At 49.7% G+C, this 15,346-nt stretch overlaps 1 protein-coding gene and 2 long non-coding RNA genes across 6 annotated transcripts in view; 2 read left to right on the top strand and 1 right to left on the bottom strand.

Annotated features, from left to right (window-relative positions):
- The window catches only part of LOC308596941, a 158,567-nt gene extending 157,927 nt beyond the window's left edge, over positions 1 to 640 (top strand). For 3 of the 4 annotated variants that reach the window (XR_014012733.1, XR_014012734.1, XR_014012736.1), the window contains 2 exons: positions 25 to 140; positions 540 to 640. This is a non-coding gene — a long non-coding RNA (uncharacterized lncRNA). Of the gene's footprint in view, positions 1 to 13; positions 141 to 539 lie in introns of all 4 variants that reach the window. The other variant, XR_014012735.1, reaches the window with a different exon arrangement.
- The window catches only part of LOC308596952, a 44,233-nt gene continuing 29,200 nt past the window's right edge, over positions 314 to 15,346 (bottom strand). The window contains exon 2 of the long non-coding RNA XR_014012753.1: positions 314 to 1,077. This is a non-coding gene — a long non-coding RNA (uncharacterized lncRNA). The remainder of the gene's footprint in view (positions 1,078 to 15,346) is intronic.
- The window catches only part of PAH (phenylalanine hydroxylase), a 54,907-nt gene continuing 46,664 nt past the window's right edge, over positions 7,104 to 15,346 (top strand). Inside the window, exon 1 of the mRNA XM_081212265.1 lies at positions 7,104 to 7,729. Within this exon, the coding sequence (XP_081068391.1) occupies positions 7,727 to 7,729 (3 nt within the window). The 5' untranslated portion in view covers positions 7,104 to 7,726. The remainder of the gene's footprint in view (positions 7,730 to 15,346) is intronic.

Here is a 15,346-nt window from a genome sequence, read left to right as displayed (position 1 = left end):
TTCTGATTCAAAGTTTCCCTTCAGGGCTGAAACTCCGTCTTTTTGGGGGGGGGCGGAAGGAGGGGAGGCGACCTTTCGAGGAAACGATGGCCAGTCGGATCTCCCGCCCCTCCAACACACACACTTGGGACTTCAGCGAGGTCAGTATTTCACTCTTTCCGAGTTTTCACTTTCCAAATCGGGTGACCGTGACATTGACCTCCGTCCGGCCACGATGGACAATCACTCCCCTCCTCCTCTGTGGACCAGCCCTAAATCAATCGTCGCCGTTGTTTTAGAGAGACTTTTTGTTCATTTACCATTATTCTTTTAAAAAAAATAAATTAATTAAAAAGGACGTCGTTACGATGCTACCCCCCCCAGCCATTAAGGGCATAATAAATAATTAGGGAGCCTTAAGCATATTAGCTACAGCTCATGCTAATCAGCGGCCTCGGGTCTCAAACTAACCCGAAGTGACAGGTTTGTTGCATTTAACAGGAGGAGAGCGGGATAGAGATATTCAAAGCTCCCACCCCTCGCTCCTTTTTGCAACATAGGAAAGGAAAAGTGGGGTGGACGCGCTGCAGAGAGCCGTTTGCGAACGTCGACTTCTGGATCAAACCGCATTCCTCGGCTGCTGTCACTATCGCAACTCTAAATTGAACAGCCTGCGTCGCAGATGCAGCCCACGTCTCGACAGCAAAAAGCAATGGGTGGAGTATTGGGGGGGGGGGTTGTCTCTGAAAACTCGCCCCTCCCCTTTCTACTCCCCCCCCCAGCAACCTTCCCCGCGCAAAGGACGCCGGGATCAGGTCGGGGGCAGTTTGCCGAGTTGGCTGAGGTCAGTCGTGTGTCCCCATTGTGCGGCCACGTGTCCCGCGTCCATCAGCGGCCAAGGCGGCGAGGCTCCTTGCTGCACGGACGGCAATGGGAGCTCGGCCCGAGGAAGCAAGTCGAGGGATTCCCAGCCAGGTTTGCTAGGGAAATCGGACGGTTGGGCGTGCAGATCCACTGGGCAAAAAGCACATTTTCTGTCCGGTATTCACAGACTCCAAGAAGCAGACTTTTCCCCTCTGTTCAGACGTGTGCAATTCCCTGTGGCCCAATAAGTAAAATATAATAAGAAATCAAGTTGTGCCCATGCATCGTCCGCAGCTGTGTTGCTTGCTTCCCTGCAACGCGGGCAAAGTGTGACTTGCACTGTGATGCTGGAATATTAGTCTAAATAGGATAATTCAGTCTGCAGAGTTTGGGAGCTTTCTTCCTTGCCTTGCACCTGAAAAGCAAAGGTGCTGGTTCCTTAAATGTCTCCATCCCGACGTTCAAAGCTTACTCTCTCCTCTATTAGCATTGGCAGGCTTTTTCCAGATCAGACTTCCTTAAAAGTTAAGAACAGGGGTGAGAAACTGAAGAGGTTTGGGCTCCCAGCCACCATCTGCCTCAGCATGTGTGGCCAATGGTCAAGGAAGATGGGAACTGTCGATCTGACTATATTGAGATGGTCATGGGTTCCTCTCCTTTGGTTTTGGAACATGGGAAGTTGTTTTATACCATGTCTGACCAGTATTGCCAGCACTGACTGGCAGCAGCTTTCCAGAGTTTTGGGCATGGGTGCATTGCAGGGGGTTGCACTAGAGATAGCCTTAGGGAACCTCCCCACTCTATCATTCTGTGATTCCCAGTCCTACCTGGAGGTACAGGGCGATTGAGCCTGACCTGGGATCTTTCGCATGGACAGCATGTGGTCTATCACTGGGGTGCAGTCTAGGAAGGAAGGACTTGGCAAGAGTTGTATAAAACTACGCACAGTCTGGGGACAGTTGATAAAAGAGTGATTTTTTTCTCCTTGATAGTACTAGAACCTGGAATCATCTAACAAAAGTGAGGGGTAGGCATTCCAGGACACACACAGCAAGAAGTACTTATTCACACAACACACAGTTAAACCGTGTAATTTGGTTGTCCAATTTGGGGGTCATGGCCACCAATTTAGATGGCTTTAAAATGGGAGTAGAGAGCTTCATGGGACGCGGGTGGCGCTGTGGGTTAAACCACAGAGCCTAGGACTTGCCGATCAGAAGGTCAGCGGTTCGAATTCCCATGACGGGGTGAGCTCCCGTTGCTCGGTCCCTGCTCCTGCCAACCTCAAAGTTCAAAAGCACCTCAAAGTGCAAGTAGGTACCGCTTGCATATAAATAGGTACCGCTCCGGGGGGAAGGTAAACAGCATTTCCATGCGCTGCTCTGGTTCGCCAGAAGCAGCTTAGTCATGCTGGCCACATGACCCGGAAGCTGTACGCCGGCTCCCTCGGCCAACAAAGTGAGATGAGCGCCGCAACCCCAGAGTCAGCCACGACTGGACCTAATGGTCAGGGGTCCCTTTACCTTTACCTTTTAGAGAGCTTCATGCTATGGGTACTGGTCAGGGTGGCTGTGTGCTATTTCCACGGTTAGAGGCAAGATAGGGCAGGATCAAATGCACTTGTTCCATTAGTGCACAGATTTACTGTTTCTCAATGGAACTCCCCCCTCCTTCCTCAATGTGTGCCCCCTGCCCCCTGCTCTGGAGGGTTGGTGGAACCCCTAGAACAGATTTGGGGAGATCATGGGAGGAAGGGGGTGTGTGACATTGTGTTGTGCAAGCTGAAATCTTTGTGCTGATGGAACATCCACATACGCTTTTTTGAATGCAGCCCATACCTGTGAACACCAGTCACTGGCAGATATTGGGGTGGAGGCCCTCACTGTGTGTTTCCCATAGTCTTCTGACTGACCTCTGTGGGCAAGAGCAGAGCACAACTGGTGCTGTCCTCCAGGGGGCCCAAAACAATGCTGTAGAACAGAGCACAAGAGGCAGGGGACACCAGGTTTTAGTATTGCACAGGGTACTGCCAAAATCTGAGAACCCAAAGTCTTTTGAATAGCCTTCGGGGGCCATATGGCAGTGGCGGATGGGGCCAGAGTCAAATTGGCCAGAGGAACAAATGTGGATCCTGACTTCATGCACCAGGCTGCTTTTTGCATCCCTTTCGACTCCCCACCCAGGCAAGCCTTCAAGGACACAGTAGGGGTGTGGCCTAGGAAATAGGTGTGTCCTGAGGGCAGGTAGATGGTTCCCCATTCTTGAGGTTCTCAATCCCTGCCTTGATCTGGCCTTTATGCTTGAAAGGAGGAGGAGAGGAAGGAGTGGAGCCGTGTTTTTTCTGGAGTAGAACCTTCCAAATCCCCATGAATTAAGCATCAAGAAAGGGGGCCTACTGCCATGATCATGGAATTGTAGAATGGTAGATGCTTCTTGTTGGATCATCATCAGCGTAACACTAAATATCAGTATTTGGGGAACAGTGGGAGAGGGCTGTCGTGTTCATGTCCTGCTTGAGAGCTTCCCAGAAGCATCTGCTTGGTCACTGTGGGAAGCAAATGCGAGACTGGATAGGCCTTTGGTCCGATCCTGCAGGGCTCTTTAAAAGTTCTTAGGAGAAGCTATGGAGCAAATGGCCGTGCTGGGAAATAGCCTGTCTGCTGGTGACAAGCTGTCCATGTCAGCTTGGCCTTGTCAGGTGGCCTATGACATTAGTGAAGAAACACTGATATTCCCATAGGCTGTAAGCTGGCCCACAGCTGATTACTGATCCATCTGCATACAGGTTTGAGGCTCTAAGGTGAGGCAGGAAAATGGAAAAGCAACTCTCCCTCATGTCAGATTTTAAACTTCCTTACTGACATTCTTAGCACAGGTGGCCGTTGGCAGTGACACCACAGCTTTCGATTAAAAAATGTAAAATGAGTTGGCCTGTTTTTGATCTGGCCTTGTTACTATCTCCTGAGCTGCAATTTGATCTGCAGCAGTTAGCAGGTGATAAGATTTAGCTCCCATGCCCAGGAAATACCCACCTATTGTAAATCTCTGTTAAAGAGGCAGAATGTTGATTAAAAAATTGTGTCTGCTTGGCAACACCAGCCAATTCTGGTCTTACAAGGGAGGTGAAGTAGAAGGCACTCAGGATCCTTTCTTGGATGGCTCTCAACAAAACAAAAACAAACAAACAAACAAACAGATAAACAAGGAACCTATACTGGCAACGCTGACACAGAAACTGCACATACACTAAGCAAAAGAATGAAAAATCACTGTCCCCTTCAATGTCTGTGACAGCAGTGTGTCACACCGAATGTAAGTGACCTGTATAAAGGACCCTATGAATTGAAAACAGAGATGTTGTATGTACGCTTGTTAACTATGAAAATCCTTTAATAAAAACAACTAAAAAACCAAAACAAAGAACTTTCTATTCACTTTACTGAAAGGACTTGAGTTGCAACTAATTTCTGATCAGGTTCTTTCATAGGAGAAAATGGAGTCAAGTGTGCTTCTGGTCATTTGGGGAGAAAAAGGGGGACATGGAAGTGTTGGGGTGCTACTCAGCTTGCATTGGAGGCTGATGGCAAAGAGTAGGTGGAGAAAGCTCCAAGTTTCCCATACTGTCCTTTAACCTGTGCTGGCCTTCCCCCAGGTGTTGGACTGATACTCTGGGTGGCTGACCACTTTTCGTATTTCCTTGGAAGACAAGACATCTTTGTTCATCTCTTTTGCTAAGAAGCATGGCTCTTTGAACCTCTGCCTAAGTTAGAACTAAGATCTTTCCTATCAAGCATGTGTGTTCTTTAAATTTAGCTTTCTTATTTTCCTGACTCAGAATCTCAGTGTGGAAATATCATTGCTCGCCCACCAACACTGCATGCAAGGGTTTTTTAAATCCTGATACAGCTTCAGTCATGAGTAAATTGGAGTGGTGTCATAGCCCAGTGGTAGAGCACATGCTTAGCAGGCAACACATCTTCAATCTAATCCCCAGCATCTTAATGGGGAATTGAGAAAGACGTTTGCTACTAGCATAAATAGTACTAATTTGATGGACGAATGGTCTGGATCAGTCTAAGCCAGTTTCCTGTGTCTCTAGTTGTGGCAGAATGTCAGTGAGGATGTGCACATTCTGCTGATACGCTAGTGTGGTGCAGATTGACTCCCATCCATGTGTGGGTGCATGCTCCCTCTCCTTCCCAACATTTGCCCTCTTGCGAACGCCCCATTGTGAACACTTTGTCCAAAAATGTCAACAGTGTGTGTCTTTTTTTTTTTTTTTTGCAGAAGCGGAAGAGGTTCATAAAAAAAAGGTTGCTCATTTTGGCTCAGCGTTTTATAATGTGATTATACTCCTTTGAACAAAAGTTTGGCGAAGTGGTAAAAAGACGGCAAAATCGTTTGTGCATCGACCAAAATTCCTGGGGAGTGGCAGCACTTGTGTGTTGCTAGGAAACAGTATCTCCACTTACTGACTCAATTAACTGAAGTGAAGCAAGGGGCAGGTGCTTATTCAGGTGCACAGGAGATGGGGTTCTTTGTAGAAACTGCCTTACCTTAATTAAGTTGGACCTACCTACCCTTTCTCCCTTTTATTGCTGTGCGTTAAGAAGCAAAAGGGGGGACGGGACAGAAACAGGAAGTCCATCATCTCACATGGAAAGATCACCATCTACTGGCCAGCGATCATATTAGGAAGTAGAACACAAAGTGTCTCCCTTCACAGACTTTAAGCCATGGGTAGGCAAACTAACTCCTTCATGGATCACTGCCTTGCCGTGGCGAAGGGGCTTGAATAACTCAGAGAAGCTATGAGCTATGCCGTGCAGGGCCACCCAAGATGGACAGGTCATAGTGGAGAGTTTTGACCAAACGTGATCCACCTGGAGCAGGAACCGGCAAGCTACTCCAGTATCCCTGCCAAGAAAACTCCATGGACAAAGACAACAGGCATATAAAAGTTATGACGCTGGAAGCCAAACTGCGGAAGACAGTGGAAGACAGGAGTGCCTGGTGTGCTCTGGTCCATGGGGTCACAAAGAGTCGGACACGACTAAACGACTAAACAGCAACAACAAGGCAAACTAAGGCCTGGATCTGGCCCAATCGCCTTCTCAATCCGTCCCGCGGATGGTCTGGGAATCAGCGTGTTTTTACATGAGTAGAATGTGTCCTTTGATTTAAAATGCATCTCTGGGTTATTTGTGGCGCCTGCCTAGTGTTCTTACAGGAGTAGAATGTGTGCTTTTATTTAAAATGCACCTGGGTTATTTCTGGGGCATAGGAATTCGTTCTCCCCCCCCAAAAAAAAAATACAGTCCGGCCCCCCACAAGGTCTGAGGGACAGTGGACAGGCCCCCTGCTGAAAAAGTTTGCTGACCCCTGCTTTAAGCCCACTATCTCAGACTCAAACTACAGTGGTGCCCCGCAAGACGAATGCCTCGCAAGACGAAAAACTCGCTAGACGAAAGGGTTTTCTGTTTTTGCGTTGCTTCGCTAGACGAATTTCCCTATGGGCTTGCTTCGCAAGACGAAAACGTCTTGCACTTTTTTCTTAAAGCCGCTTGAAGAGGCGCAGTTGCGACGGACCGTGCTTCGCAAGACGAAAAATATCGCAAGACGAAAAGACTCGCGGAATGAATTCTTTTCGTCTTGCGAGGCACCACTGTACCTGTTACATGGGAGATTAGTGTTTCCATGGGCTTTCTGATTTGGAAGTTGGGGGGTGGAGGAGACACTTATGATATTTTCTCCGGTGGGAAGCAATAACAGTTGGGGATGAAGGATCACCCTCTGCCTCTGCCAAGGTCAGGCTGGAGAGATCAGATGCAACACAACAAGCAAGAGCTCAGGGGGCAGGAACTAAGATCTCATAGAAAGCAGGGCAGGGCAAAAGAGTTAGGAAGCGGAATGGCATATATTGTTCCAGCAGCTGGTAGATTAATATCGTCTGGCCTGCTAGAATATGCTACACACCGGCTGCAGGTGCTTAAGTCTGTCCAAAGAGGCCTTTCTCATGAAGAATACTATTCCTCTAGACTAGAGTCATGCGTGGTGATATTGGCCTCCCAAGTGTGCACACCATCATTGGCCAGCTGCCTTGGATCTTCTAATGCTGATGATCTTAAGGGAGAAACGGGTGACTTGGTCAGGAACTCCACTGCCAGTGGTGGGTCAGAAGCCCACCTCAAGGGTCCTTCCTGAAGGCAGACCTAGGGAGCATCTTCAGTGCTGGTGTCAGGGGGCTCTACCTATTCATCTGGATCTTCAGTCATCAGGAGGTCTCAGTCCTCAATGGGGAATTTATTTATAGAGTTACACCAAGTGAGACCAGTGGTCCATTTACCTTAGTTTTGCCTGCACTGACTGGCAGCAGCTCTCTTGGGTTTCAGAGAGGAATCTCTCCCAGCCCTACCTGGAATTGAATCTAGGACCTTCTGTATGTAAAGCAGATGCTCAACCACTGACTTAGGGCCCTTTCCCATAGGACTGGGGATGCCCATGGCATTTCTTCAAAATAAAATCAGTCATTGTGAGCATGCTTTAAAAAAATGCTGCTTGTCATAACACGTAGGGCCTTATTTTGTACTGAGGCTGTTCTACATGGACCTCATTCAATATGGTGACTAATATGCTTTGGAGTTTGTGCTTGTAGATGAGAAAAAGGATGAAACTTTCATGGGGCAGACTTTCCCCACAGGAGAGTTAATGCTTGATGTGCTAACCGTTCTGTTTACACTGCTGGCAACGTCGCTGAAAGCCAGTCCCCCTGCTGCTGCCAATCAGAGCCTCTCGCAAAGTGAATGCCTTGTGTGCCTATTGCATCAGGTTGTCTGACATCAGCCATAAAATTTCTGGGGGGAAAGGGAGTGTTTGAACCAGTATGGTGAGTAGCTAAAATGTTTTGCTTGCTTGAGATCTTGCTTCATCCTAAAGGGTCTGGGAAGGTTACACAATATTTAATGTTTCAAAACTTTTTTAAAAAGAAATTGAAATTTCCTTTTAAAGAAGGCACACATCCAAGCTAGCTATTGCCCTCTAGGGCAACTGACCTTTGCAGCAGAGTTCATTCTGAAGGGTAGTGCAGGAGTTGGCTCCCTGCTCCGGACTGTGGAGTAACCCACAAGTGTGGGATGCAGTTCCACTAAACGTGTCTTGTTTACTGTGGGTTTCAAACAAGCCTTAAAGACCCACCTCTGTACCCTAGCCTTTAGTAACCAGTTTGATCTGAGATTCAGAGCTCTCCAATTTTTGCCTGATTTTAATCTTTTTAATGCTGGATTTGTGTTGGTCCTCTTGGCTTCCAATAACATCTGGAAATAGTGTTTTGAATGTATTAATTCATTTGTTGGTGTTTTATATGGTCTTGAATTGTATTTTATTGTACGTTGGATATGCAGTTAATAATATGCTCTGTAATTAATTTTATTTTTCTTGAAAAACAAAATCCAAGTTTATTAAATACTACCAATAAAAATAGCCAGAACCCTCACTGGTGTTCTTCCTGGGAGGGCGGTGTGTGTGTGATCTCCCAGAAGTCAGCACTGGCCCTCCCATTAGGCAGAGTGAGGCAGTGCCTTTGGAGTGTTATGTAAGGGCAGCCAATGGTTAGTTATTTAACTTATTATTGTGGATTTTGTACTCTCAGGGAAAGGCACTTGCATGCCTAGGCGTCCCCTGCCCAATGGACCATCTAAATAATGAGACATGGCAAGTTCAAATTTGGGCCAGGCCACAACTTTTCTTATATATATAATTTTTTATTAGTTTTACATAATACAGCAAAAATAACCATTCCAAAAAATAAAAAGAGGTTCTTTCGAACCTTCAGACCTCCTTCCTTCCCTCCATGAGTTCCATTTCTAAATGTTATTCCTGCATCTTTTACTGTAATCCATCTATTATGTAATCATGGTAACCAAAGTTCATGTGTCATTGTGTTCCTGCCAATGATTTCAACTGTTTACAGTGGTCTTTCAAATATATTAAAAAGTTAATCCAGTCTTTTAAAAATACTTGGTCTTCCTGCCATCAGTCTTGCCATTTCCGCATATTCCATCAGCTTGGTCTGCCATTCTTCTCTGGTTGGTACTGCTCCTTCTTTCCATCTATGGGCCAGAAGCATCCTTGCTGCCGTCACTGCATACATAAACAGTCTTTTATTTTGATAGACAACTTTATTGACTGCAGATGTAAGAGGTTTGGCATAGGCATTGGGTAGACCACACTCCTTCCAGCCCATGTCAGCGAAGCTCAGATGCTGACAGGAGGAGAAGAAGCAGGCCGAGGGAGAGAACAGTTAGCAGCTGAAGGCAGAGAGGAAAGGGAGGGCAGCTGTAAACTGAGCTCGGAACAAAGGGGAGGAGAAAAACAGGGCCAAAGTGACAGGCAGCTGTGTGAGAGCTCCAGTAGTGAGCCAGATGTTGGAATGCAGGAAACATTCTCTCCCTAATCTTGTAGGATCTCAAAAGTGGCCAAGACAAACGAAAGATACCGGAAGAGAAGGTGGGGGTTTCCATGCTGGGGAAGGAGGAGGAGCTCCATCTTCTGGGGAGGACGATGGGTAGAGGAGCTCCTTCCTAGTTTGTTGTTTTAGCAAAAAATCTGAAATAATTAACAGCCAGAGTCATCTTGCGTTTGTGGGAGAGACCAAGCCATAACAGCCCGCTTGCCGGAAGTACTTAATATGGGGTCAGCTGGAAGAGAGGAAGTTCTTGATCTACATCAAAGAGCCAGTGTGGTGTAGTGGTTAAGAGCAGTAGTCTCGTAATCTGGGGAACCAGGTTCACTTCCCCGCTCCTCCACCTGCAGCTGCTGGTTGACCTTGGGCCAGTCACACTTCTTTGAAGTCTCTCAGCCCCACTCACCTCACAGAGTGTTTGTTGTGGGGGAGGAAGGGAAAGGAGAATGTTAGCCGCTTTGAGACTCCTTAAAGGGAGTGAAAGGCGGAATATCAAATCCAAACTCCTCTTCTTCTTCTCCTAGCTCCCCCTCTGGGTTGCACTTCGGGAGTGCTGTGGTCCTAGGCCCTACCTGGGCATCCCGACAGAAGCCTCTCCCCGGATCCCTTTAATAGGATACCCCGTTTTCAGGAGGGGCAGGCAGGGGCTACAACCTCCCCTCTGTCCAAGACTATGCCTACCCAATGCCCAAACCACCAAAGTTGTGATGATTGCTATGAGGATGGTGAAAATCAGATGGGAGGAGCCAATTAGCCATATGGGAAAATTCCAGCCAGGTCCCAAATATAGTGACTGACAAGGTCCATAGCAAGGCTGTTCAATGCAACCCACATCTGAAAAATCGAGAGGGCGGATGTGTGATCCAGCGACAGTGGCTGCCAAGGCCCTTGGAGCAGGCCCGAACAAAGCCAACAGGCCCAGCCGGGTCCACCCCCTGGAGTGGTCTGCCCCCATGCCTGCTTGAGATTGGCCAGTTGTGAAAGCAGGCTGAATCCACTTCCTGGGCAGCAAGCTCATTCCAGGGACATCCTTTGCCACCTGGGAAGAGGGCTAGAAGGCGGAGCCTCCGACATTGGAATCACGATGGGCAGGAGGAGCACCTTCCCACAGCATAAAGGGGTGAGTGGATTTGTGGAACTTTCTGCCTCAGGCATCAAAATGACTTGGTCAGCCTGGGTGCTCTGTGCCTTGAATTGAGAGAGGGAGTATTTATTTATTTAACAAAAAATGTTTACTGCTCAAATGAAAGAGAAAACTTTAAGCAGCATGACATTTGCTGTTCCATCTGAGGCAGAAAAATATCCTGGCTTAGCCCTCTGTTGGTGACAACAGAGCCAGATTGCCCTTCACCCTCACTTCTGCGAATGCAGGGAATTGGGAATGGAAACCCCAGCCACACACCCCATGCCTTGAAGCAAATCTGTGCCTCCCTCTACATGGGACTGGGATGATAAAAGGCCTTGGAGCCAATTCACAGAGAGTGCTCAGCGGGAGGAGGATGAAGCAAAAGGAGAGGCTGCTATTCACTTAGACTTTAATACCTTGCCTCTTCAATCCAGTAGGGTCCACAGAGTGGTTTACATCACAGGTGAGCATCACAGACAACAAACGCCAGGACACAATAAAAAAACAAACTAGAAATAAAAAGGGCTGGGAATTTATTTATTTATTTTCCAAAAGGGCTCAGCTGGCACTAAATAATTGTCAGCCTTGGCACCAAAAGGAATCCAATGGTGAAATGTCAGGCCGGCATCAACCTCTGGCATCTATTGGTAGCTCCTCCATTAAAATACTTCTTCTGACCCAGGACTAGAAGCAGTGCTGTGGATGGGTAAGATTAGTGATCATTTTAAGATCCCGCAATAGTTCACATGGGTTTCAGACAGGACTCACTCCCAGTAATACCTAAGAGATGCCAAGGATTGAACCAATGACTTTCTGCATGCAAAGTAGATGAGCTTTGGCCCTCCCACTAAATACATTGTCCTTAGTGGTTTTTATTTAAAGCATAAAGGTAAAGGGACCCCTGACCATTAGGTCCAGTCGCGGATGACTCTGGGGTTGCGGCGCTCATCTCGCTTTATTGGCCGAGGGAGCCGGTGTACAGCTCCAGGGTCATGTGGCCAGCATGACTAAGCCGCTTCTGGCGAACCAGAGCAGCGCACGGAAATGCTGTTTACCTTCCCGCTGGAGCAGTACCTATTTATCTACTTGCACTGGCATGCTTTCGAACTGCTACGTGGGCAGGAGCAGGGACTGAGCAATGGGAGCTCACCCCATCACGGGGATTCGAACTGCCGACCTTCTGATTGGCAAGTCCTAGGCTGTGTGGTTTAATCCACAGCGCCACCCGCGTCCCGTTTAAAGCATAGGAGCCTATTAATGCCCTTTTCTGCCTCTGTAAGTTGCCTTTCCCTTAAACATTTGTTAAAACAGATGCAACCCATTAAAACTCCCTTTAGACACAACAGTCCTATATCTACATGGGCAAACTCTGTCCACAGATGTCAGGGGTTCAGGAGCAGAGGCAAGAGCAAGGGAGGAAACAGAGAGCGAAGGGGAGGAGGCAGAAGAAAAGATGAGTGATGACGACGACCCGAGATCTCCGAGCCTTTCCAGTGAATCAGAAGATTCACAGAAAGGAGCACCAGTGGCCAGGGCAAGGGGGGAGTCTAGGGGGGCACCCCAGGAAGATAGAGCCAGAGGGGACTCAGAGGAGAGCAGTTGGAAATCGGGACCAGCGGCACCGCCAGAGAGCAGGGAAGAGGAAGGGAGCCAGGGAGCAAGCGCTGGCAGCTCACAACAGGGGGGAGGGCATGAGTCAGGAGTGGCCACACCTCCATCGGGGAGCGAAGAAACGGTCAGACGGAAAGTGGAAGGTTGGGCGCGCGCGCCAAGTTCAAATGCACAGGAAAGTGACGCAGTAGGCAGCCCTGAAAGAGAGCCAGGTCCTAAAGCCCGGCGCAAGGAGACAGGGGGGTCCGGGGGGTCGGCGTCAGAAGAATCCCGGAAGGAAGAGACCCCGGGGGGCAGAGGGACCCAGAGGAGAACAGTCAGGCGGAAAAGGTGGAGCAGGGCTAGGATATTAAGTTGGTGCACAAGGGGCGGAGACTCAGACGGAGCTTCGCCGATCTAGCCACTAGACGTAGAGTTGCACGCAGCAGCGTGAGAATGGAAACTGTAATTCAATAAAGACTTTTACTTAATGATCGCTGGCTAGCGTGATCCTCTGTGAGCTAGGATCTGGAAGCAGCTCTGACAGTAAGCTCCGTCTCAGTATTGTGGGCATCTACAGCCTCGAGGAGAGGAGAGAAGCAGGTGCCTACTAGCGAGCTCACGAACGGCAGCCGACATGACGGCAGAGCAGCAGATAGCGGAACTCAGAGAAGCAGTGTCACAACTGAATGCCGAGGCTCTCGCATCCAGGAAGAGAGAGGAGGAGGCAGCCGCCGCCTGCAGGGATCTCCAGGTCAGGTTGGACATGCTTACGAAGCAAGGGCAACTGACACCCAGACAGGAGGGAATTGGGTTGGCGAGACGAACAGGCGGTCTGGTCTCTCACTTCGATGGGAACCTGCAACAGTACCCCAATTTTAGAGCAGACGTAATGTGCGCACTGCAACTGCTGAATAAAGACTTTAGAGATGAGCAAGAGAAAGTGGGATTCATCATGTCCCATTTGCATGGGGATGCTAAAGCATGGCTGCGCAATTTGTGGAGGGATAATGATCCGGCGCTCCAAAATGCGGATGCCTTTATTAAAGCGATGGATGGATGTTTTTTATCAAGCATTGACGTGGATCTTGCTCGGCAGCAGATACATGGACTGAAGCAAGGAAGGGCCAGCGTAAGGCAGTACCATGCCCGCTTTTTCGCTTTGGTCAGTGCCCTGGAATGGGACAGAGATTCGGCCCCTGTAAGAGACCTGTTTTGGGAGGGATTGCACGGCTCTGTTAAAGATGAAATTGCGAGGGGGGAGAGACCCCGGACCACGCAGGAGATCGTTCAGAGGGCGCTGGCGGTGGGGGTGCGGCTGGAAGAACGTCCGTGGAGCAGGGACGAAGGGCGTGGAGGGCGCGAACCAGCCAGGGGCTCCTCCTTCCTTCCCAGAGAAGCAGCGCGTGCGCAATCCACGCCTCCGTCTGGAGGAGGGACAGAACCTATGGAGGTTGGAAGTGCAAGGGCTCAGTCAGCAGCCAGAGCCCTAGCACCGACAACAGTGACGGCGAAGCCTCCTAGAGGGAACAGGAAGTGTTACATCTGCGAGGAGCCAGGGCATATGGCGAAAGAGTGTCCCCGGAGGCTCAGCAAGCACACTGCAGCCTCAGCAATGGTAACTGCAGCAACGCAGCACGGAGGACCACAGCAGGGAAACGACGCAGTCTGGCTGGAGGAAGAGGCACTGGGGCCCAGCCAGACGTGTCAGTGAAGCAGTCCCCAGAGATTTTGCAGCCCGTGAACCCCCTCCCGCCCAAACCAGTAGTGAGGCTCACCGCATCGCTCCAGCTGCCCAATGGAATCACCATGGACGTGCCAATCACCATTGACTCAGGAAGCAATGCGGACTTTATAGGGCAAGACTTTGTCGACCGGCACGCTATACAGTTGCTGCCGGCCACGCTGCCCCTGCAGGTTGTCACGGTGGATGGCAGGGAGCTGCTCGGGGGGCAAGTGGTGAAGCAGACGCCACCAATGGTGATGCGACTTGGGAATCACAGGGAAATCATCAGCTTCAACGTCACTCAACTATCGGACACGCCCATTGTATTGGGCATGAGTTGGCTGGACAAGCACAGCCCAACGCTGGCGTGGTACCAGAGGCAGCTGACCTTCGGCTCTTCCTTTTGTGCTGAACACTGCATCGTGCCCCGGCAGGAAGGAGAGGAAGAGGAGACACAGCTGCTGCTAGGCACGCTGCAAGCGATTCCCCACAAGTACGCAGAATTTTTGGAGGTTTTCTGCGAGAAGGAGGCAGACAGGCCACCCCCTCACAGACCATATGACTGCAAAATTGACCTGCTGCCGGGGGCGGCGCTGCCTAAAGGGAAGCTGTATTCCATGTCTGAGGACGAACTGCAAGAACTCAAGGAGTTCATAGATCATAATTTGGAGCGCGGTTTCATCCGGGAGTCCAAGGCAGCGGGGGGCAGTCCTGTATTCTTTGTTAAGAAGCGGGACACGCCCCAAAAAAGACTTGTCGTGGACTATCGCATCTTAAACAGTGTGACCAAGCCATCGGACTTCCCCATGCCCCGGATCGACGACCTCCTCGCTAAGGTACGGAAGGGCAGCGTGTTCACCAAGTTAGACCTGCGAGGGGCGTACAACCTCATTCGCATGCGGGAAGGAGATGAGTGGAAGACAGCCATGTTCACGCCACTGGGCACCTACGAATATAAAGTTATGCCTTTTGGATTGCAAAATGGCTCCCACGTTTTTCAAGCATTCATGCATCACGTGCTGGCGGGACTTCTCTACAAGACGTGCGTCTGTTTCTTAGATGACATCCTGATCTTTTCGGAATCGCAGCAGGAGCATGACAGACACGTCAAGGAAGTGCTGAGCAGGCTAAAGCAGCATAGGCTCTACGCCAAGCTGGAGAAGTGCCAATTCGACGTGACTGAGGTGGATTTTCTGGGCTACAAGCTGTCTGACAAGGGGCTCGCCATGGACAGCGCCAAGGTGCGAGCGGTGTTGGATTGGAAAAGCCCACGCAACCGGAAGGAGGTCCAACGGTTTGTCGGCTTTGCGAACTTCTATCGCAAGTTTATCAAAGGCTTCGCTATGCAGACAGCGGCCATCACGGACACGCTTAGCTCCAAGAAAAAGAGGTTCATCTGGACAGAGCAGGCGGAGCAGTCCTTTCAGGCACTCAAGCGTCTCTTCGCGTCGGAGGAGCAGCTGCTGCATGTCGATCCCAGCAGGCCGATGAGGGTCGAGACAGACGCCTCGGACAGAGCCGTGGGGGCCGTCCTGCTGCAGAAAAACCCGCAGGGGGTTTGGCGGCCGGGAGCGTTTTACTCCAGGAAGCTCAGCAAGTC

This window comes from Podarcis bocagei (assembly GCF_964188305.1).
Source record: "Podarcis bocagei genome assembly, chromosome: 10".
NCBI lineage: Eukaryota > Metazoa > Chordata > Lepidosauria > Squamata > Lacertidae > Podarcis > Podarcis bocagei.
The sequence above is the reverse complement of the archived record's forward strand: the minus strand, read 5'-3'. Positions and strand labels throughout refer to the sequence as shown.